Source organism: Pelophylax lessonae (genome assembly GCF_965119305.1).
Source record: "Pelophylax lessonae genome assembly, chromosome: 13".
Lineage (NCBI taxonomy): Eukaryota > Metazoa > Chordata > Amphibia > Anura > Ranidae > Pelophylax > Pelophylax lessonae.
In genome coordinates, this window is record NC_138780.1 from 55,739,756 (window position 1) to 55,763,682 (window position 23,927).

The window sequence follows — 23,927 nt, forward strand, 5'->3', positions numbered from 1 at the left end:
TGTCCTTTCATATATATCCATGGAATGTGTGAACAATATATAATTTAAATGACCACTTTGTGTAAAAATAAATAAATAAATAATTTTCCTAAAACGTGTGGAAAATGTATAAAATATTCCATGGACTTAAAATGTCTCTCGGAAAATAACTTAGGGTGTCTACTTTCTGAATAGGGGTTATTTGGTGGGGGGTTTGTGGTATCTTGGCATTTCAAGGCCTCCAAAACTGTGATAGGTAGTGAGGCGTGACATCCTGAAGGTAGTAATTGGTTTTTGGGGTCCTGTACGCAGCTAGACTGCCAAAAAGTCTCACACATGGGTTATCCCCATACTCAGGAGAAGCAGCAGAATGTATTTTGGGGTGCAATTCCACACATACCCATGGCATGTGTGAGCAATATATCATTTCAATGACAACTTTGTGTTTTAAATTGTTTTTTTTTTTTTTTTCAAACACCTGTGACAAACAAGTTCAATACTCAATGGGCTCAACATGCCTCTCAGAAAATTCCTTGGGGTGTCTACTTTCCTGAAAGGGTTAATTTGGGGGTGGTTTGTACTGCCCTGCTATTTTAGCACTTCAAGAAATTCGATAGACAGTCAAAGTAAAAGCTGCGTAAAGTATCAAAATAGGGAAATGCCTTAATGGGTGTGACATATGTAATCAGGAGACCTCCAATCCGCTTTGCATATAAAAGAAATAAGGGATACTGATCCAGGCCCCCTTGAAGGGTGGCAGGATACTGGTACCTCAAGATAAAATTATGGATATGTTGAGGAGGGCTCCTGATGGGTGAGCATGAGTCAAAAGGATGATTCACATATTTGAAAAAATACAATTCATTTTATTAAACATTGAACATTAAAATCGCAAAACAGATAAAAGAGAAAACAATTCTCGAGGTCTGATGATATACAGCATGTCCAAATAAGTCTCACTCAAATTCAGGGACAGGTCTGACGCGTTTCGCCCTTGGGTGGGCTTTCTCAAAGACCATATGAAGTCCCAAGTAGACTATTACAGAAAGAAAAACATATCGTTAGTTCACAACAAAAGATACACATATTAATTACATTTTAATCTTAATACATCAAAGGATACTACTTTAAAATGTAGTTCCTACACTCATATTTAATTGTGCTCACTCCATTGAAAAAGAGACTGGAAATAGATGCTGACGAGTCAGGAGATTCGGTCAATAGCCATGGACACGATTCCACACCCGCATTCAGAAAGTCCAGACTGGATGCTTCTAGCCCCAACTGATAAAGGGCCAAAAGGCTATCCCAACAGATGAGGTGTCGAGCCCGGCACCTTGATCAGAGGTGAGCATACACAGAAGTGAAATCAGGAAAAGGGAATGCCCAACATGAATTTGCTTCCCCAGTATATGGATAGCTCACTCAGGCTCTGAAAAATAGATAAAAAGGAGGTGTATGCAGTGGTAAGCCAGCGATCCCAGAAAAATTGCAAACAGAGGAGCCCACCCCCACCATATTGAAGAAAAGAGGGGAAGGAAAAAGAAGAAGAAAAGGGGAAGGGAAAACCACAGAAAAAAGAAAAAGGAAAAAACAAGGAGAAAAGGGGCAAGAAATAGAGCGGAGGGAGGGGGGGGGAAGGGAAAAAAGGGGGAAGAAAAAATAAGACAGAGGAGAGGGGGGGGGGGCGCCCAGCCATCCTGCGGGATCCGACCGTACTCGCCCTGCTTCCAAAACCTAACCATCCCATCATGTCTACCCATTGTGCAGGCTGGAGGGGGTAAGGCCAAAATATTCCCCACAGAAACCGGTTCATAAATGGGGGAGATTCATCCAATGGATCCCAACCGGAGGGAGAAGACCGGTCTACATCCCAGCACAGATGCATCACAGCAGCGGGGAGAAGGAAGGAGAAAGGAAGCCATACTAATCCTATAACCAGGCACCGATGGGCACATGAGGAGCAATAAGTCCAAGATACTTACCCTTCCTTAACAGCCGAGCCAGGACACCATCGCCGCCGCTCCACGAACGGAGGCTGGTGATCCATGACTCGGCCGTTCGCATCCCCCTCTACAAGTACGCCGGGCTCCACCGGAAGTGATAGCAACCACTTCCGGTGCGGGCGCTGATTGACGGAATAGCGCGCCACGCGTGACGTCATCACGCCAGGCGCGCCGCCATCTTAACCGGCCGAAAGCCGGCCCGGAAGTGCAAAGGCCGACAAAGTCGCATTACACTTACCGGGCTTTGCGCCCGAACCTCCCCACCGATAGGAGGGAATTCCAGCTGCCACTATTCAAAACACAAGGTCCAGAAGCATTCCCACCCCAGACCGAACCCCAAGACCCTCCATTCAGCATTGCATCAGAAAGACCCAGAAATTAATTAACCAGGTCATAACATGTAAATATATATTTTAAAAAACTTAATTTTTAATATTGCCAAAAGAACAACAATTTAGATCAAAAATAACTATCCATCATATACATTCACGTATTTATAAATCCTGAATATTTGCACAGCACATGTCTCTAGTGGGGAATACTCCAAATCCCATATTTACACATTTACAGCCCGGGCATATTGACCCCAGTCATTTTATGAGAAGGAAAAATTCCCTATAATATGTATAATTCCTAACCATAAAGAGACTACTTCCCCAAATTGTTGGTATAAGCAAGGAAGGGCTGGTAAGAGATGGAGGAATTCAGCCCTGGGGGATAAGTTGCCCGCAGGTCATATATCCATCTTGCCTCACACTGGAGGACTTTTTGATCTATATTGCAGTGCAAATACAGTGCAAAGAAAAAACAAGGGGTGATGGATATATGGTTAACTAAGTTGCATAATATCAATAATAAGTGAAATTAAAACCGAAATGCAACTGTTCATAAATAATGGTGATACCCAAAATTTTCAAGTGCAAAAAAATATATAAACTCAGCGCAAAACAGTATTGAATGTGAATAATACACAGAAAAGGTTATCTACAATGTAGAGCTCTTAAAAGTGCACCGTGCAATATTGCAAAAATGTGCAAAAAAAGCTTAAGTGTAGAAAACGTATTAATAATAAAATCAATATATAGAATAAAGTGCCAGTCCAGATAAAATAGTTCAATAAGATTTCCAATAGATGGATGGTTGTAAACAGTCCCAAATGGGTCCCACGAAAGTGCTGGAGTGCCAAGAAGAAAGTGCACAATCATGCAATCGTTTCGGTGCAGTGAAAAAGTGCCGGTCCTCCCCCTTTGGGTATTCACTTACCGGACAAAAATGACCCCTACGCTATACAGCTATAAGGGTCGACAGAGCTTGTGTCCTAGTAAGGAACCAGCTGCCACACTTCTCCAAGACAGGTATGCCTCCAATGATACAAATACCCCGATGCATGTAAATGGAGAAAGGCTGCTCACAATAGTGTAAATCCGATTAAGAAAGTTTTATTGTGCAAATTCTAAAATCAAAACTCACATTTCGTAGCTATTATCAGGCATGTAGTACAAAAGGTCTCGTCCTTCCTGATTGTATGGTGCCGCTTGGACGCTCCGTGGTTACGGCGTGCGTTCCACCGCACCGGAAGTGACGTGTCGCTAAGGCGTAGACCGGAAATTGCGTCAACGCGTTTCGCCCTCCTCTTCCGGGCGTTTTCAAAGACCCTGTACCTGGGGGGGGGGGTGGGAGAGATCCATCTTTCATGATGATGCCTTGTCTCTATACCTGCGCCATATTCTCTTATGGCGCAGGTATATTGACAATGTTTTCGTCATATGGACGGGCAGCCCTCAAGAACTACAGGAATTCATGGACATTTTGTCAGATAATTCCTTCAACCTGAAGTTCACGATGCAATTCAACACGGAAAGTATTTCGTTTTTGGATACTCGGCTATTTTTGGACCAAGACCGGATGCTTAGAACTACCCTATACCGTAAGGAGACCTCGGGAAATACCATCCTGCATTTTACCAGCAGTCATCCCAGTCTCTGGTTAGGAGTATTCCTTATGGCCAATATCTCCACCTGCGTAGGAACTGTGCCCGCGAGGCCGTTTTCGAAATAGAGGCCAAAGCACTAAGAGACGGGCTAAGAGAGAGAGGATACAGCAAAAATGTCCTGCGAAAGGCATATAACAAAGCCAAGTTGAGATCTAGGGACGAACTAATTTTCAACTTTAATAGAGGGAAGAAAATCGCAAATGAAGGGACAACTAAATTGGTTACAACCTACCACAGCCATCATACTGCAATAAAAACCATCTCACAGAATTGGCACTTCCTCACGGAAGATCAAACTATTTCAAAATATGTGCGGGATTACCCTGAGATAGTATATAGGAAGTCGAGGTCACTGAAGGACTCCATGGTTCACAGTCACTATGATGAGACACGGGGTGGAAGTGAACATCGTCGCTGGGGCACCTATCCCTGTGGTCATTGTGACGTGTGTCCATGGATCCTGGAGGGACCAACGTGTAGGCTCCCTAATGGGACCAATCACAGACTTAGAACATTTGCGAATTGCGATACAGAGGCAGTGGTGTATATAGCCTTTTGCGTATGTGGTTCCTTCTTTGTGGGGAAGACGAAACGCCCCTTGTCTTCCCGCATTGGAGACCACCTCTATTATTTAGAGGTGGGATTGATCTATACTCCAATATGCAAACATGTGGGAGTATACCATAATTTCGACCCGGATGTGATAAAGTTTTTTGTTTTGGAAGTAATTAGACCGAGTGTCCGCGGTGGCAATATAGATCAAAAAGTCCTCCAGTGTGAGGCAAGATGGATATATGACCTGCGGGCAACTTATCCCCCAGGGCTGAATTCCTCCATCTCTTACCAGCCCTTCCTTGCTTAAACCAACCATTGGGGAAGTAGTCTCTTTATGGTTAGGAATTCTACATATTATAGGGAATTTTTCCATCTCATAAAATGACTGGGGTCAATATGCCCGGGCTGTAAATGTGTAAATATGGGATTTGGAGTATTCCCCACTAGAGACATGTGCTGTGCAAATATTCAGGATTTATAAATACGTGAATGTTTATGATGGATAGTTATTTTTGATCTAAATTGTTGTTCTTTTGGCAATATTAAAAATTGTTTTTTAAAATATATATTTACATGTTATGACCTGGTTAATTAATTTCTGGGTCTTTCTGATGCAATGCTGAATGGAGGGTCTTGGGGTTCGGTCTGGGGTGGGAATGCTTCTGGACCTTGTGTTCTGAATAGTGGCAGCTGGAATTCCCTCCTATCGGTGGGGATGTTCGGGCGCAAAGCCCGGTAAGTGTAATGCGACTTCGTCGGCCTTTGCACTTCCGGGCCGGCCTTTGGCCAGTTAAGATGGCGGCGCGCCGGGCGTGATGACGTCACGCGTGGCGCGCTATTCCGTCAATCAGCGCCCGCACCGGAAGTGGTTGCTATCACTTCCGGTGGAGCCCGGCGTACTTGTAGAGGGGGACGCGAAAGGCCGAGTCATGGATCACCAGCCTCCGTTCGTGGAGCGGCGGCGATGGTGTCCTGGCTCGGCTGTTAAGGAAGGGTAAGTATCTTGGACTTATTGCTCCTCATGTGCCCATCGGTGCCTGGTTATAGGATTAGTATGGCTTCCTTTCTCCTTCCTTCTCCCCGCTGCTGTGATGCATCTGTGCTGGGATGTAGACAGGTCTTCTCCCTCCGGTTGGGATCCATTGGATGAATCTCCCCCATTTATGAACCGGTTTCTGTGGGGAATATTTTGGCCTTTACCCCCTCCAGCCTGCACAATGGGTAGACATGATGGGATGGTTAGGTTTTGGAAGCAGGGCGAGTACGGTCGGATCCCGCAGGATGGCTGGGCGCCCCCCCCTCTCCTTTTTCCTCCCCCTTCTCCTTCCTCTGTCTTTTCTTCTTCCCTCTTTTTTCCCTCCCCCCCCCCCCCCCCGCTCTATTTCTTCCCCCTTTTTTCTCCTTGTTTTTTCCTTTTTTCTTTTTTCTGTGGTTTTCCCTTCCCCTTTTCTTCTTCTTTTTCCTTCCCCTCTTTTCTTCAATATGGTGGGGGTGGGCTCCTCTGTTTGCCGTTTTTCTGGGATCGCTGGCTTACCACTGCATACACCTCCTTTTTATCTTTTTTTCAGAGCCTGAGTGAGCTATCCATATAGTGGGGAAGCAAATTCATGTTGGGCATTCCCTTTTCCTGATTTCACTTCTGTGTATGCTCACCTCTGATCAAGGTGCCGGGCTCGACACCTCATCTGTTGGGATAGCCTTTTGGCCCTTTATCAGTTGGGGCTAGAAGCATCCAGTCTGGACTTTCTGAATGCGGGTGTGGAATCGTGTCCATGGCTATTGACCGAATCTCCTGACTCGTCAGCATCTATTTCCAGTCTCTTTTTCAATGGGGTGAGCACAATTGAATATAAGTGTAGGAACTACATTTTAAAGTAGTATCCTTTGATATATTAAGATTAAAATGTAATTAATATGTTTATCTTTTGTTGTGAACTAACGATATGTTTTTCTTTCTGTAATAGTCTACTTGGGACTTCATATGGTCTTTAAGAAAGCCCACCCAAGGGCGAAACGCGTCAGACCTGTCCCTGAATTTGAGTGAGACTTATTTGGACATGTATATCAACAGACCTCGAATTGTTTTCTCTTTTATCTGTTTTGCTATTTTAATGTTCAATGTTTAATAAAATGAATTGTATTTTTTCAAATATTTGAATCATCCTTTTGACTCATGCTCACCCATCAGGAGCCCTCCTCAACATATCCATAATTTTATCTTGAGGTACCAGTATCCTACCACCCTTCAAGGGGGCCTGGATCAGTATCCCTTATTTCTTTTTAAAGCTGCGTAAATTCCAGTGTTTACACCATAGTTTGTAGACACTATAACTTTTGCACAAACCAATAAATGTACACTTATTGAGATTTTTTTTTTATCAAAGACATGTAGCTAAATACATTTTGGCCTAAATGTATGGCAACAATTGAGTTTATTGGATATTTTTTTTAAGAAAATGTACAAAATGTCATTTTTTTTTTTCTACATTTTTTGGTCATTTTTCATTTATATTGCAAAAAATAAAAACCACAGAGGTCATCAATTACCACCAAAAGAAAGCTCTATTTGTGGGGAAAAAAACAATGTATATTGCCTTTGGGTACAGCATTGCATGACCGCGCTGTTAAAGTCACGCAGTGCTAAATTGCAAAAAATGGCCTGTCATTAAGGGGGTAAATCCTTTCCGATCCAGAAGTGGTTAAGAACTATAGCTGTCTGGTAAACTCTCAACCACAATCCCCTGTTTATCGAGCACTGCTAGAAGGTGCCTAAATCTGAACCTCCATGACAGCATTTGGGGGGGCTAAGATAACCCATCAAACACTGGAAATCATTAAGGGTACCATCTGGATAACAACCGGTTAGTTTCTTGCACAAATGTGTTTTCAAAGCAAAACTTGGTTGTTAGTCCTTTGCCAGGCATTATTGCCAAGGGCGAACCAAAGTCGCACTTTTCAAAGTATGAGGTTAGGGTATTGAGGAAAGAGGTTAAAAATTGATTAATAGAGTAGAGAAATTAGGCTTGGGCTTTGGAGGTCATCCCTGCTTTTAAGTTTGAACAATGTACAATTCTCATGCAAGATAAATGTTTAGTCAGCTGTAAAATATAGTTTATGAAGGTGTTTTGTGGTGTTTCTTTTAAGTCACTTTGCAGTAAAGCAGGGAAAACAAATGTTGTTGTGTTTTTTTACTAAAAAATAATGTTTTACACACACAAAGTACTTGCAATGGTAGAAAATCAATTCAAGAGATAACAAATTAGAACATACACATTTGTGTAAAATTTGGAGCCCAAGTCAGCACCTCAAACTTACTTGTTTTCCTCAAACCATTCTTGAACCATCTTTGCAGTGTGTCAGGTTGCATTGTCCTGCTAAAAAAGGCCACTGCCGTCAGGGAATACAATTTCCATAAAGGGGTGTACTTGGTCAGCAACTATATTTTGGTAGGTGGTTCATGTCAAAGTAACATCCATATGAATATCAGCACCAAGGTTTCCCAGCAGAACAAAGCAGCCACTGCTTCCGCATTCTGGTGCTTTCTCTTCCCCGGGTAAGCGATGCACAGGCACCCAGCCATTCACATGATGTAAAAGAGAGCTTGATTCATCAGGCCAAGCTACTTTCTTCCATTGTCCCATGGTCCAGTTCTGATGCTCATGTGCTCATTGTAGGTGCTTTCAGTTGTGGACAGGAGCCCAGAAAAAATATTTTTGAGGCATGGGATACGTAATGCATTATCTGCATGCTAACAGTTGTTACACTACTAGATTGCGCTGTTTAAATAGATGATTGTTAGTCAGCACATTTTCTTAAAATTTCCAGATTTCATTATGTATATTTTTTGGAATTTTATTTAATTGGTATTTGGTATTATTTTACCGTAAAATAGGGGGCCAAATTGGGGGACATTTTGTTTCTCGTGTCCATGTATGGAGATTGGATTACATGCACAGGTGTCTTGAGCCTCATTCTCCCCTTTTGGGCTGTATTTAAGCTGAAGTATACTATAAACAAAAAAAACCTGTGCCTAACCAGGTATAAATTACAAATAATTACCAGCTATAAACCAACAAATTGTGTAGTGCAACCAAACAGATATTTATCTATCGTTCATTGATGGATGCACTCTATGATGCATATCAGTAGGGTTATACTTCCCTCTACAGTAGTAGGACACTAGGCAGAAAAAAAGGTTCTGGCTACACCTATAGGCAGTCCCAGGGGGTATACCCTCTCTTTTCCTGCATAGGATGTCAGTTTTAATCTGCCTAGTCAGGAGTAAGGACCTAGTTCCCTGCTGGGATCTCTGGTCCTGGCAAAAAAGTTTTTTTCTAGATAATTTTTTTTTAAGCTAGCTTTTCTCCAGATTTTTTCTGTGAGCTCTACAAGCAACTATGCCGGATCTGGGCTGGATGTAAAGATCCAGTGGTGACCCCAGCCGGCCAGCAAGCGCGCGCAGGCCTTAACTCCGCGCTGAGTCGGCCGCAACATAGTCCCACTGGACGGGGACTGTCCCCGTGAGTTAAACGTCTCACCAGGTCGCATATGGCTCAGTCTAGGCCGAGTCGCAGCAGTCCTATTTGGCCGACAGCCCTCATTTTCGGCAGAGAGGGGTCCTGCCAGGAGATGGCACCCGCCTGTGTTCCTGGTATGGTAAGTAAATGTTCCCCCCTCTTCCCTGAAGGATTTTGGTGTGGACGCAGGCCCCTCCGTGGGACGGTCGGACCCTCACAATCCCGGGTTCCCCTCTGTCCTATCACGCACCCCCATCTTCTACCTGCCCCACCCCCTTATGCTGAGGGCTACTGGGCCTACTCCAGGGGGCTGGGACCACGCTCCAGGCCGCAGTGAGGGCTGGGGTGCGCTGCCGGTAACGAACGATCGTGCAGGGGGGGTCTCTGTCTGTACCTCCAGGGCCCACCTGCCAAATGATCCCATTGTGGAGTCTTGGGGGTCCCCATAAGGGTCCTTGGCCGCTCTGCAGGCCGCGTGGGGCTTCCATTTTCTTGTAGCCCCACGTGCTGAGGAGATCAGTGACCATCTTGGTACACCCAGCACGGCCATTTTGCGCTTTTTTTTCTGATAGGATCCAGCTTGCTGCTGACACGTGCTGACATTTTGGGCCGCCTGCTGCATCTTGGCACAGTGAGTCTTGGGGTCTCTCTCTCTGCTGGGGGTCTCCAACGCGCTTGCCTGTCTTCCGGGGAGTGCTGTAGCTCAGTGGGACTTTAATTGAGGGGAAAAAAATGTTGTTGACCCTACAGATCCTGTGTCCCCACCTGACCCCCTTGTGGAGGCTGCAGGGCCCTCTGGATCCCAGCTGTCTACCGATGCAATTTTGACGGTCCTGGAAGCGTTTGTATCCTTGTTAGAGGTGGTCTTCAAAGGGCGAGGTGCTAAGAATTGCCCTCCGCCTACTCCTGCCCCATCTGATGTCTCATTTTCCGAGTCTGACTCAGCCACCGTAGACGCGGGTCTCCCTGCTGGGTCCACTAACTCGCACCCTGTCTCCTCTGACAGTGAGGATGACATTTCTACCTCCACTGCCACGCAAGATAAGTTGCCGGTGTACGCACTAGTTGTTTCTGTGCGTGAGACCTTGAAATTGGAGGAGGCAGCTGTGGCTGCGACTGGAGCACAGGTTACGTTTGGCACTCACAAGCCATCCAGAGTGGCAAAGGTTTTTCCATTGCACGCATATTTTGGCAACATGCTCAAAAAAGAATGGAACCGCTCAAAGCGTTCCCCTGGGGTGCCTAAGCGGATTGCTCGACGCTACCCTTTTGAGGAGTCCCTGATAAAGAAGTGGACTGTGCAACCTACAGTGGACCCTCCGGTCTCAAGACTGAATAAGGCTACGGTTATCCCAGTGGAGGATTCCCCGTCCTTTATGGCACCAGAGGATAGGAACGCGGACGGACGCTGTGGCCCGCAATACGTACTCCCTGGCGGGGTCTGCAACCGATGTTTACGGTTGCCCTTGTCACACAAACGTTGACTGAATGGGCTAAGTTACTACGCCATGACCTGGAGGGGAAACAAGTTCCCTTGTGCCTTTTGAGAAGCTGTTGGGCCAGCTGGTGCGGGGGCTGCAATTTGTTTGCGATGCCACGCTGGACACTGCTCCCATATTTGGCCGATTGTAGGTTTCGGCAGTGGTCCCCCCCGTGTATACTTTGGCTAAAGTGCTGGTCTGCGGATCAGACTTCAAAGAAGGCCTTGACTGATCTGCCTTTGATGAAAACGTCATCTAAACAACGTTAGGTTACGGCGTGCTGAGGTAATTTCCGACAGCGTCCGACGAGTGCGGATGTGTGGAGCCGTCTGGCCGGCGGCTATTACGAGTGACTGTTTCCATCTGTTTACATGTGAGTTTAATACTTTGTTTTTATAATAAATACATTACGTTTTTACACTATGGCGGTTTTTATGCTTTATGCATTTGGAGCCAACTATTATTGAGCTACATTGGCGATACATCACTTGCCATCCTGAATCAAGTTGGAGCTTGGTCCATTCTCCCTGTGTCCCTGTGGGATTCTGTTGTCCATTCATCCAGGAGATTCAACATCTATTTATAGTTTACATCTGGTAAGAGGCTTGGAGGTGTTATTTACTGGACATTTTGGGGTGGAAATACTTCCATTCACTTATGAGTGTTATGCATCCAGTCTGGTAAGGGACTGACCTATCAGTGGTGGATTGTATTTGATGGTTTCCTTCTCCTTGGTGAAGAACATCTTTACGCTTCCTGGCTCTGGTCTATTTCTCTATCATTATTTGTCAATATTACATTTATTTCTGGTAAGCAGGATTAATGTTGGTGGCGGATTGATTCACCTTTTCTACACTTAACATTCCAGTTTAATCATCACTGGTGAATACAGTTATCAGTGCATCAATATCTGGTTGTGGGATTTTATGCTATGGTGTTCTTATATTTTTTTCCATGATTTCACATATCCAATTCCTGAGTCAATCAAGTTGGAGTCTGGTCTCTCTTCCCTGTGTCCCTGTGGGGTTTTTACTGTCCATTTCATCCAGGGTTTCCAATATCTATTCAAGTTTATATCTGGTAAGAGGCTTGGAGGAGGTTTTTTCTGGACTTGGGGGTGGAAGTAATCCCATTTATACATGTGTTATGCATTCAGTCTCGTAATGGACCGACCTATCAGTGGTGGACTATCTGGTGGTTTTTCCTCCTCCTTGGTAAAGAATATCTCTACGCTTCTTGGCTCTGGTGTTTCTCTATCAATATTTCCTAATATCATATTTACTTCTGGTAAGCAGTACTAATGTTGGTGGCGGATTGATCTTCCATCTGTACACACTATACTTCAGTTCAATACATCACTGGTGAATATAGTTATTACTATTTGTTTGTGGGATTTTATGCTATGGCGTTCTTCGATTTCTTTCCATGATCTCACATATCCAAATTCCTGGAGTTTTATCAAAGGATAGCCACCAACAACATCAAGATTGCCAGTTTGGATCCTGGGCCTTTGATTTCATATGCTCTGGTAAGCATACTACCTAGAGGGACTCTGGCGTGACATCAATTTCTTCACTTTATTCATCATTCACACTAAGAACAATTGGACATTTATTTTGAACATTTTTTTGGACTTTCACCAGTTCAACTTTCACTTAGCGCTACTTTTTTACATATATAATATTGAGGGTGTGGTCACACTTCAGGTTGCAGCTTTTTCCTTATTTATCACCTATAGCGCGGTTATAATCTATTCTTTATTATTTTCAAGGAGATTGCCTGTTTGGGGCTACATTGAGGGTCTCATGGGGGGAAGAGTACCTTTCTTCCACAGGCTAACAATGGTAAGGAACCTCGTCGCAGACAGGGTCCCTCCTTTTCAGCACACAACATGTTTTTTCGTCCCTCAGGGTCAGTCAATAAGGCGAAGCCCTTCAAGGCTCCCTTGGGCGGTTCCAAGCGACCCTGGTCTGGTAAACAGAAGTCTGGTTTCTCCAGACCTGCAGACAAGACCTCCTTATACGGTCCAGTTACAAGATCAAGTTTTGATCCATCCCTCCAGTAAGGTTTTTCCCTTCCAATGTGCGACTGTCCCCGGATTGCTTGCTGGCGCTCTCTGGGACAGTTCAGGACCTGGTACAACAGGGGGTAATTGTTCCGGTTCCGTGTGCGGAACGTTTTCAGTCCTTTTATTCAAACCTGTTCACGGTTCCCAGGAAGGAAGGCAAGGTGCGTCCAATCCTGGACCTGAAAGCACTAAATTCAAGATGGAATTGGTTCGCACAGTGGTGGCCTCCCTACATCAGGGGGATTTTCTGGCCTCCATAGACATCAAAGATGCCTACCTTCACATCCCAATCTGTGCAGGACACCAATGGTTTCTCCGTTTTTCTGTGGGAGAGGAGCAGTATCAGTTTGTGGTGTTACTGTTTGGTCTTGCCTCTGCTCCTCGGGTCTTCACACAAGTGTTGGCTTCGATCCTGGTGCTGTTGCGGCAGCGGGGGATATAATTCCTGGGTTACCTGGATGATCTGCTTCTCCATGCAGAGTCTCCTACGGTGCTGAAAACAAATTTGGATATCGACATGAGGAGTTCGGGTGGATTCTGAACCTTCAGAAGTCGTCCTTGGTCCTTTCCATGAGACTGGACTACCTGGGCCTGACTCTGGACTCTTCCTCAGCCAGGGTGTTTCTTCCTCAGGAAAAACTTCAAAAACTTCAGACTGCAGTTCAGCTGTTGCTGTCCAGCAAATGGTCATCCCTTCGGACCTGTATGAGAGTTCTGGGACTGATGGTGGCATCCTTCAAGGCGGCCCCCTTTGCCCAATTCCACTCGAGGACCCTCCAGAAGGAGATCCTTCTCAAATGGAGCAAGAATCCTAATTCCCTGGACATTCAGATCCAGCTGAGCCAGGTGACCAAGGAGTCCCTGATCTGGTGGCTTCGGTCCCCGAGGCTCGAGCAAGGGAAATGCTTTCTCCCTATATATTGGACAATTGTCAACATGGATGCAACTCTGTCCTGGTGGGGGAGTTCTTGGCAGGTTGTCTGCTCAAGGAGTCTTGTCCCTGGAGGAATCCAGGTTACTTATCAATGTTCTTGAGCTGAGAGCGATCCGGCTTTGCCTAGTCCACTGGACCGAGTACCTGCACGGTTGTCCAGTGCGCATTCAATCGGACAGTGCTAAGGCCGTCGCTTATGTCAATCACCAAGGGGCACCAAAAGGGTCCTTGTGGCCTTAGAAGTGGCAGGCTTTGTTCCAGCTCACTGCTGTTAACATTCTAGGAGTGGAAACTTGGCAGGCGGTTTACCTCAGTCAACAGGCCTTGGGTGCAGGGGAATGGTCCCTCCATCCGGAGGTGTTCCTGCAGTTGTGCCTTCGTTGGGACACTCCAGACGTAGATCTGTTGGCGTCTCTGATCAACAGAAAAGTACGAAGGTTTGTGGCCCGCTTCCAGGACCCTCTGGCAGACGCCACAGATGCGCTGGTGGCCCAATGGGGTCATTCTCAGCTGATGTATGCCTTTCCTCCTCTCAATTTGCTGCCAAGACTTCTTCGCAGGATCGAGGCGGAAGGGATTTGTGGCTCCGGACTGGCCTCCCTGAGCTTGGTACGCTGACCTGGTCAGGCTAGTTGCAGACACTACTTGGAGACTTCCTCTCAGGGAGGTTTTACTGTCTCAAGGGCCAATCTTCCATCCTGCTTTAAGGTCGCTGGCTTTGACGGCTTGGCTGTTGAAAGCCAGGTACCAAAGGACAGGGGATTGTCTGCTTCAGTGATTCCCACTCTGCTTAAAGTGAGGAAAGCGACTTCTAGGAAGATTTATCATCGTATGTGGAAGTCATATATTGTGTGGTGTAGGTCTCTTGGAGCTCCCCCTTGCTCTTACTCGGTGGCTCGGATCTTGGCTTTCCGTCAACGGGGAGTTGATCAAAAGTTGGCCTTGAGTACTATCAAGGGTCAGGTTTCGGCTTTGGCAATTTTCTTCCAATGGCCACACAGGCCCTGGCGCGTAACTTCATCCAGGGGGTGCGACACTTGGTACCTCCAGTGCGACCTCCGTTGCCACCTTGGGACCTTGATTTGGTGCTGTCAGTTCTTCAGAAACCTCCTTTTGAAAGTATTCGGAAGATTCCCCTGCTTACCCTATCCCAGAAGATGGCCTTCTTGGTGGCTTTCACTTCTGCGCGCAGGGTGTCAGAACTGACAGCGTTGTCCTGTCCTCCCTACCTGGTGGTTCACAGGGATAAAGTGGTACTTTGTCCGGATCCGTCCTTCCTTCCGAAGGTGGTTTACAGTTTTCATTTAAATCTTCTTTGTGTCCTAAGCCAAAACATCTTAAGGAATTTGCACTGCATGCTGTGGATGTGGTTCGGGCAATTAAGGTGTACCTGGTCGATTACTGAGTCTTTTCAAAAGTCAGATTCGCTCTTTGTACTCACGGATGGTCCAAAGAAAGGGCTGCCTGCGTCTGCTGCGACTATTTCCAGATGGATCAGACAGTTGTGCAGGCTAATTAAATTAAGGGTCAGGTTCCACCTTTCCCTGCTAATTTGCATTCTACTCAGGCGCTTAGTGCTTCCTGGGCTTTTTGCCATCAGGCATCTGTTCTTCAGGTTTGTAAGGCGGCTACCTGGTCGTCTGTTCACACCTTTTACTAAATTTTATAAGGTGGATGTGCTGGCATCTGCAGATGCCTCTTTTGGCTGCAAATATTGGAAGGCTGTGGTTTAGGGGGCTTTATGCCTTCTTTGAGGGTATTTACTGTTTGTTTCAGGTGGGTCTCATCTTGTTGTTCTGATGAGACCTGTGTTACCTGGTTGGCTATGTTTAGCCTTGGGGACTTGTTTTTTTTTTTTTTCTGCTGTTCCCACCCTTCATTTGATGGCACTGCTTTGAGATGTCCCTAATGATATGCATCAGAGACTGCGTCCGTCAATGAACAATAGAGCGAACTGGATTTTTGACTTACCGTAAAATCCTTTTCTCTTAGGTTCATTGACGGACGCAGTACCCGCCCCTCTATTTTGAGTTGGATTGATATTATTTCTCTGACACTGCTTTGATACAAAACTGACATCCTATGCAGGAAGAGAGGGTATACCCCCTGGGACTGCCCATAGTCGTAGCCAGAACCTTTTTTTCTGCCTAGTGTCCTACTTCTGTAGGGGGGCAGTATAACCCTACTGATAAGCATCAGAGACTGTGTCCATCAATGAACCTAAGAGAAAAGGATTTTACGGTAAGTTACATAGTAGTTGAGGTTGAATATAGACAATAGTCCATCCAGTTCAACCTGTGTAGGTGTGTGTGGCGGTAATCATCTCTCATACCCCTGAATGTTACGATCATTGAGATGTATGTCCAAGAGTCTTTTGAAAGCAACTATACTTCCCGCAGAAACCACCTCTTGTGGTAGAGAATTCCACAATCCTGTAGCCCTAACAGTAAAGAACCCCCTTCGTTGCCTGAGATTAAAACGCTTCTCCTATAATCGCATTGTATGCCCTCAAGTCCTCATGCAATCCTTTCGACTGAATAGCCTTTTTTCTATGCTGGGATCACCATTGAGGTATTTTTAAATTGCTATCATGTCCCCTCTCAGGCGTCTCTTGTCCAGGGAGAATAAATCAAGCGATTGCAGGCGCTCTTCATAATGAAGGTCCTCCATTCCCCTAATTAGTTTAGTTGCCCTTCTCTGGACTCTCCAGCTCCAACACATCCCTCCTGAGGACTGGTGACCAGAACTGGACAGAATACTCCAGATATGGTCAGACCAGAGTTTTATAAAGTGATAGGATTATAGTTTTAGCTCTGGAATACATCCCTTTCTTTATGCATGCTAATATTCTGCTGGCTTTGGCAGCTGCCGCTTGACATTGCATGCTATTGCTTAGTCTATCCTCTACCAAAGTCAAAATTCCCATTTTATATACCTAGAATCAATATATTGCAAATCTATATATCCACACATACAAGAATATATTGCAATTTTAAAGTACATCAATATACAAAAAAGGGTGCATATATAACAGTCCACCTCTGTGCAGCCTATTTACACACATGTGATTCCTTGACAAATCACAGTCCATTCCAGATATGTTCTTCTGTATCTAAGCATTTTAGTGATCTCCTTGTGGGATCAGAACAGCTGATAAGGAGCTCATTTAACGGTTTGTGGTGATTCCTTTCTGGAGCACTTTTTATGGTGGTTCACATTATCAAGAGAAAAGAAATGCTGATGTTTTGGAACTGAGCACTTTGTGCACATTATAACATATTTGCACTAATTTTTGCACATGATATATCGACTTGATTTATATGGATTTGTCAATAGAAGAAGAGTTTATTATATGTTTAAGGTGCTTTGGTACATCTCATAAGAAATACAGTAATTTATATAAGGACAGCACACTTTGGAATATTGTTTTATTGTAGACTATACACAAACTGCGATGCCCGTTTTTTTTTCTGCTTTTAACACACCAACTTTCAGATGCCACTGTAAAAAGATGATATTCACTTTACCTGGTAGATTATCTAAATGTTATGGCTGATCAGTATATATCACGTGAATAAAGTCAAGAACTGATAGTTTTTAATATCGTTAAACATTCCAGTTTGTGTTGTATAGTTATTTGTACATGTATGGGTAAATAAATTTTTTATGTTTGTTTTGCAGGACGAAGATCAGATATAGTTATGGAACATTCTGAAGGTATTAAAGGTTTCCAGGCTGTTCTTCAGCAAATGAATAAAGTCATAAACTACCCAAGTGTTCTTCAGGCACAGACTCAATTAGGTAAAGTGGCTTATCCTTTTTTTATTTTTATTTTTTTTTACTATACTAAAACAAATTTACAAGCCAAACTTGGTTCATATATATGCAGACCTAATACAAAGGGAAGCGGTTGGTTAAACAGACTAACTAAAACCTTTCCAAAAGAACCCTGTACACCTTATTTGATCAAGCCCTCACTACTTATTAACTTATCCTTTACTCCAACTACCTCATATTCCTCTTACTAATACATCTCTATCTCCCTTATTTATTTTATATCCTTAACTTATTGAATTCCTCCAACATTAATCCTTATTCTTTCCTATTTCTCTCCCTCCCACCTTTACAATCTAAAAGATCTGAAGATTCGAAGGTTACTGCAGCTCCCTGTTGATTGCATTTTCCAAATCAACCTCATTACTCACTTATCCCACATAAATGGGAGTTTGCATAAAGGAGTTGTAAAGTCAGAAGGTTTTTTATCTAAATACATTCTATGCATTAGGAGAAAAAGCCTTATGTGTGCAGCAGACCCCCCAGCACTCCCTAATACTTACCTGAGCCCCATCTCTATAAAGCGATGTCCACGAGTTCCTTGGCCGTCCGGAACTCTCCCTCCTGATTGGCTGAGACACAGCCATGGGGCCATTTGTTCCCGTTGCTGTCAGTCACCCAACCAGGAGATAGGAGCGGGGCCAAATGGCGGCTATATGTCTGAATAGACACAGGGAGCTGCAGCTTGGCTCGGGTGCCCCCATAGCAAGCTGCTGTGGGGGCATTCAGGAGGGAGGAGCTAGAAGCAGCATAGAAGGACCCAGGAAGACAAGGATCCAGGCTGCCCTGTGCAAAACCAACTGCACAGAGGAGGCAAGTATAACATGTTTGTTATTTAAATAAATAAAGACTTTACAATCACTTTAAAGTGGTTGTAAACCCGAATAATCAAAAATAAACTGACCAGTCCTACCTCGCACTGTAAAGCAGAAGAAATCAACTGTCCCTTATCTGACTGGTCAAGAAACAGACAATGATTTAAAGTTGTCCCCTTTTTTTACATTGAAAAAAAGATGCATCAAAAAACTTTGTGCCGCCACACCCCTTCCCCTGTGACTAACAGACTAATAATCTCATGCAAAAGCAGGGGGCGTGTGTCTCGCAGCTGTGCATAGCAGATCCACCTAGATCGCTTCCCCTACCTCCTCTGACTCCCCATTGTTTGGCTGTTCCTCGCCAAAGATTCATTGCAGTCCGATATATTGGAATTCCTGGCACCAGGTTGCTTTGACATGCAACTCATTGATTGGGCCATGTGAGCATATTGAAAATGACGCACACCCAATTCCCGAGCCGTGAGTGCTGCTGAGCCACATGCTGGGATTTTCTGGGGCATGTCTATGTGGGAGGAGAGTCAGAGATGCCACGAATCCACCTCCCAAGTTCTGGCCCTTGGACTCGCCCACAGACCTGGAGATATTCACAGAGCTGTGGCAGGCGCTGAGATTAAAAAACTGAGGTACAGATAATGCGATTTGGAATTTTATGATCAAAGAGTAAAAAGGTGCATGCCTTTTTTGAAATGGATGAAGATGGAATTTACAACCCCTTTTAAACTCTATTCAGAATGACCCAGTTTCATTCAATTTCTTGTACGTGTAGCACTACCCCTGAAAGGAGCCACTGGAAAAGATGAGTCCTTTGTTTTGCCTCTACCTCCTCAAGGACTTTTGTCCCTCTGACACACTAGGTTGAGTGTACAAAGCATACAATATTACAGAAAGTAATACCCGGTTACCAATAATAGTACTATGTCAAAGAAAACAGGTACTGAACCAATTAGTAAAGGCAAACTTAATATATTGTAACCTGATATGATTGGTAACGAGGGAAACTTAAAAATGGATTAAAAAAGGTAATGACATAAGGTAAAGGTAGATATTGCGGAGGATTAGCATATTTCTGGCTGAACATCCTGGTATCCCAACAAATGATAATGGGGGATTTTAATAATGTATGTGATGCGATTATAAATATCTGGCGGGCTTAAAATCGGAGACCCCCTTTGCCGCCGATCTGCGGGAGCTGGGATTGTGTGATATGTGGCGCCTCTTCAATCCTGGAGTATATGATTATATTTACTGCTCTTCCACTTATGGTACATTATCCAGGATTAACTTGGCTCTGGGCACGGAATTAGCTCTTCCCCTGGTTTGTGATATAGTATTTGACAAGGGGGATCTCGGATCATTCTCCTTTTTTGATGTCCATAAGAAAAATTAAACCTCATAACAAACGTTATTGGGAAATGGATGCCTCATGGCTACAGGTGATCCAGGAGGAGTCCATGCGACAGTTAACTTTTTTCTTGAAAATACAAAATCAACAACTTCTCAGGTGGGATGGGATACTATGAAAGCCGCCTTCAGGGAAGTAATGATACAAGCTATAAGTAGGTTTAAAAAGACAAATAGGGAATGGGAAACTTTACTGGCAGTAGAAGTATGACAAAAAGAATTTCAGTATGTTCAGAATCCTACGCCTGAGAACCAAGCTATATGGAAGGAAGTACAACTTCTATATAAAAGAACAGCTATGGAAAAAGCTGAAAGGGAACAATCTTCAGCAAGGAGTAAATATTTTGAAGAAGGTGAGAAAAATGGGGAAATGTTAGCATTTATTACTAAATCCCAGGCTAACTCTAACTTCATCTACCGTAAACGCACATGAAACGGGAATATCTCCCATAGCCAAGAGGATATATTATCCTCTTTTTTGCTACCTTTTATAGAGATCTATATCAGAGCAAAGCTGTTTATCATCAGAATAAACTTAAAGATTTTCTGCATCCTTTTATAATACCATCTATTTCAAATGAGGAAAGAGAATATATGAATGCACCTTTAACATTGGATGAATTAGGGCAGTTTCAGATTCCCCTAATGGGAAAATACCTGGCTTAGATGGCTTACCATCAGACATTTATAAAAGCTATGGAGACATATTGCTACCAGAATTTCTGAAAGTACTGAATCATGCACATACATCATTTTAAGTTAACGGAAACCATGAATGATGCTTGCATCATAGTAATACCCAAGCCAGATAAGGACCATCTATTGCCAGAATCTTATCGTCCAATCTCACTATTAAATTCTGATGCTAATATCCTGGCAAGGGTCTTGCCATATAGGCTAAATAGGGTTATACATAAGTTGGTGCATGTGGACCAGACAGGTTTTATATCGGGTAGGTCCACAACAACAAACCTGAGAAGACCCTTTTTAAATCTACAGATAACAGATAATGTAGGGAAGACAGCCATATTATCACTAGACACAGCCAAAGCATTTGATTGCGTCAAGTGGACAGATCTGTGGGAGGTTATGGAGAAATTTGAGTTGGGCAAAGGTTTTGTAAAGTTAATTGAATTATTATATACAGCCCCATGAGCATTTATACAGATAAATGGAGGAATATCAAATCATTTTTTTTTTCTACTAGAGGTACCCGCTGTCACCGTTGCTATTTGCATTGGCTATAGAACCGTTGGCAATAGCAATTAGACAGACAAGTGCTATTAGAGGCTTTTGAGAGAGGGAGAGTCAATAAAATCTCATACGCAGATGATGCGTTATTATTTTTGGGAGATACAGATCAATCCCTAATATATGTAATAAAGTTGATTGAAAATTTTGGTAGATTCTCAGGGTTTTCTATAAATTGGGAAAAATCAGTATTCCTTCCCCTTGATGGGATAACAGTGTCTTTACCATAAATAGAGCATAAAATACAGGTTGATATGTCCTTTAAATATTCAGGGATAAGAGTCTCTTCAAATTTAAAGGAATATATTAATTATAACCCCCATATTAGACAAGTTTAAGATGAAGAGTAAAGTATGGTCTAAATTAACGTTGTTGGTTGTAAGGTGAGCAAACTTAATAAAAATGGTATGGGCCCCACAGTTACTCTTACACAATTCACCGATCTGGATACCACTTAAATGGTTTCGAAACCCTGCTATAGAAGGGGTAAAATGCTAGAATTAAACTTAATACATTACAACTTCCCAAAGAGAAGGGTGGCCTTGCTGTTCCAAATGCTAAAATGTATTTTGTAGCAGCACAATTACTGTACAACAGGTCGCAGGATGGGAAGTAATAGCCTGGATAGACTATTCAATCAATAATTCTGAGTAGATCTTCACAATACCATTTGTTGGCTCAAATAGAATCAGGTAGTCCGGTTGAGGGGCAATGCCCAACTCTTGGGCTTATACATAGATCTGCCAGGAAATGAAACGTATTATGCAATATAATTCTATATCAGTATACTCTCCTTTGTGGGGTAATAAAAATTATAAGGAATTAGACAAATTAAAAGGATATGGAGTATGGAAAGAAAAGGGGATAAAATATATTGCACACCTTTATATCAACAACTTATTAAAAACATTTCAACTTACAGAAAACATACTCACTGCCCTCACACTTTTTTTCAATACTTACAATTGTGCCATGCGCTACAGAGTCAGTTTTAAATTATAAAAAAAAGTTAAGATACAAAATATGATAGAGAATCTCTTGATCAATATATTTGTGATCTCAATACTAATTCCTTGGGAATTGTATTGCAACATGAGGTTAGTTCTACAAAGATTAGCTTTCTGGACTTGACGGTTGAAGTTGGGGATGGTGCTCTGGTCACCAGCACCTTCTTTAAATCAACCGATCGCAATAGCTTCATAGGGCAGGGAAGCTGTCATCACCCTTCTTGGCTCAAGTCATTACCTAAGAGTCAATTCCTGCAACTGAGGTGTAATTGCACAACTTCAGATGACTATTTTCATCAGGCCCTTATGTTGAGGGATAGGTTTCTAGATAGGGGTTATAATACTTCAGAAATCAATACCCTTATCCATGAAGTTGGCAACCTGGATAGGTCATCATTACTTGAAGGTGGACCAAAAGTCCAGAAGGATGCTAATTTTCTCTTACGTCCTCCGACAGTCGCCGCCTCTTCATATTCGTCACATATGGGGTATTAGACTTTGCTCCGAAGGAGTAGCTAGGCAACAGAATATGTTAACATTAAAGCTTTTAACATATCCCACCCTCAAGGGGTGGTCCCCTCAGTCAATACCCTCCTACTTCCTGCAACCATATCTCAGTTTTAATGTCTAGCTTGTCAGGAGTGGCTGGCTTTTTCTGTGCTGGGGCTTTCTGCCCCAGACTCTTTCTTCTTTTTGAAATTTTGTTTGAGTTTTCTCTCTACCTTTACTTAGCTGTTATTTTTGTCAGCGTTAGTTAGTTCTTCTGATGAAGAGGATCATGCGGGCTGGGTCTCGGGCTGATCCCCCTGGTCTCAGGTCGTGGGTCAGTGGCTTCCCAGCCTGCCATCGAGCGTTCAGCCAGGTAACGCTCCTGGCACAGTGAACGACCCATCCCTGTTCGGTGCAGGGATGATTGGTGAGGTGGCTACCTCACTGGACGCTGTGCGGTTTCTTAACCCCCATTTTGTGCGTCTTGAATTGCGACTCTCCCTGCCTCATGTGCAGCGGCTTGTTCGCCTGTGCGGGTCCCCCACGCCATTGTGAGGTAAGTGTATCTATGTGGGGACCTGTCTGTCTGGGGGGGTGTCAGTCTGGGACTGTGTGACCTGCCTCTATTCACACTGCTTGTCTCCCTATCTCTCGGCTGCATGCTGTGGGCTGCAAGGGGGGGGGGAGCTGTGTGACACTGTGTGTGTCAGTCTGATCAGTGTGTGAAGCTGTGTGCTGTGGGGCATGTTTTTTGGCATGTTTGGGCATATACAGCGATCGCTGCGTCGATCTGACATGTATTCTTATACAGGGATGTCATGTGTGCATTACTGCACTGTGGAGCGGCGGTTTCGGCGCCAAATGGCGCCATTTTGCCTACACTCGCTCCGGCCGCATGTTTTACATGCATGGCGGCCATTTTCTTGTAGCCTCCATAGGCTTTCATAGAGCGCCCTGGCAGCATCACTTCCTCTTTCCAGGAACACCGATCGAGGCAGCAGCAGCGGCGAGGGTCTCCTCAGGTTTTATCCTTCTGTTCTTGCTATCCATTGCCTGTGTTCAGTTTGCATATTCCCTGTGGGGGTCTCATTGTGCTTGAGTGTGGTGCGGTGGGCTGCGCTTGCTTAAAGGGGCAGTTAACCCTTTATTGTACAGCATTACAGGGGCAATGGATTCTCAGGAGGGCAAATTTCCTACCGCCTTGGTGGAAAGCCAGGGGACCGCTGTTTCCCCCCCAGGGGGGGATTTAGCCACTATTGTGGCTGGCCTTGCTGCTCAGGTACAGATGCTGGTGGCTGCTCAATCTACTAAAAGGCCCAGAGTTGCTCTTTCCTCTGATTCTGAGGGTGAAGGTGATGGGGCTGTTATGGCGGGGGCCTCCTTATCGTGGTCCCGCTCCTCCCTAGATCTAGTGGGGTCCGAGGTGGAGGCTGAGGTTGAGGGGGTTGATAATTCTCCCCCTGGCTCGCCTGAAGAGCTTGCAATCATGGATGAGTTGATTGCTTCCATAAAGCAAACGCTGCGTTTGCAGGATGAAGTGTGTCCCCCCGCCGCCTTGGCGGCTTATGGGACGCAG

At 44.3% G+C, this 23,927-nt stretch overlaps 1 protein-coding gene across 1 annotated transcript in view; it reads left to right on the forward strand.

Annotated features, from left to right (window-relative positions):
- The window catches only part of ZFYVE26 (zinc finger FYVE-type containing 26), a 1,347,068-nt gene that overhangs the window by 388,421 nt on the left and 934,720 nt on the right, over positions 1 to 23,927 (forward strand). The window contains exon 14 of the mRNA XM_082275187.1: positions 17,215 to 17,334. Coding sequence (XP_082131313.1) covers positions 17,215 to 17,334 — 120 coding nt within the window. The remainder of the gene's footprint in view (positions 1 to 17,214; positions 17,335 to 23,927) is intronic.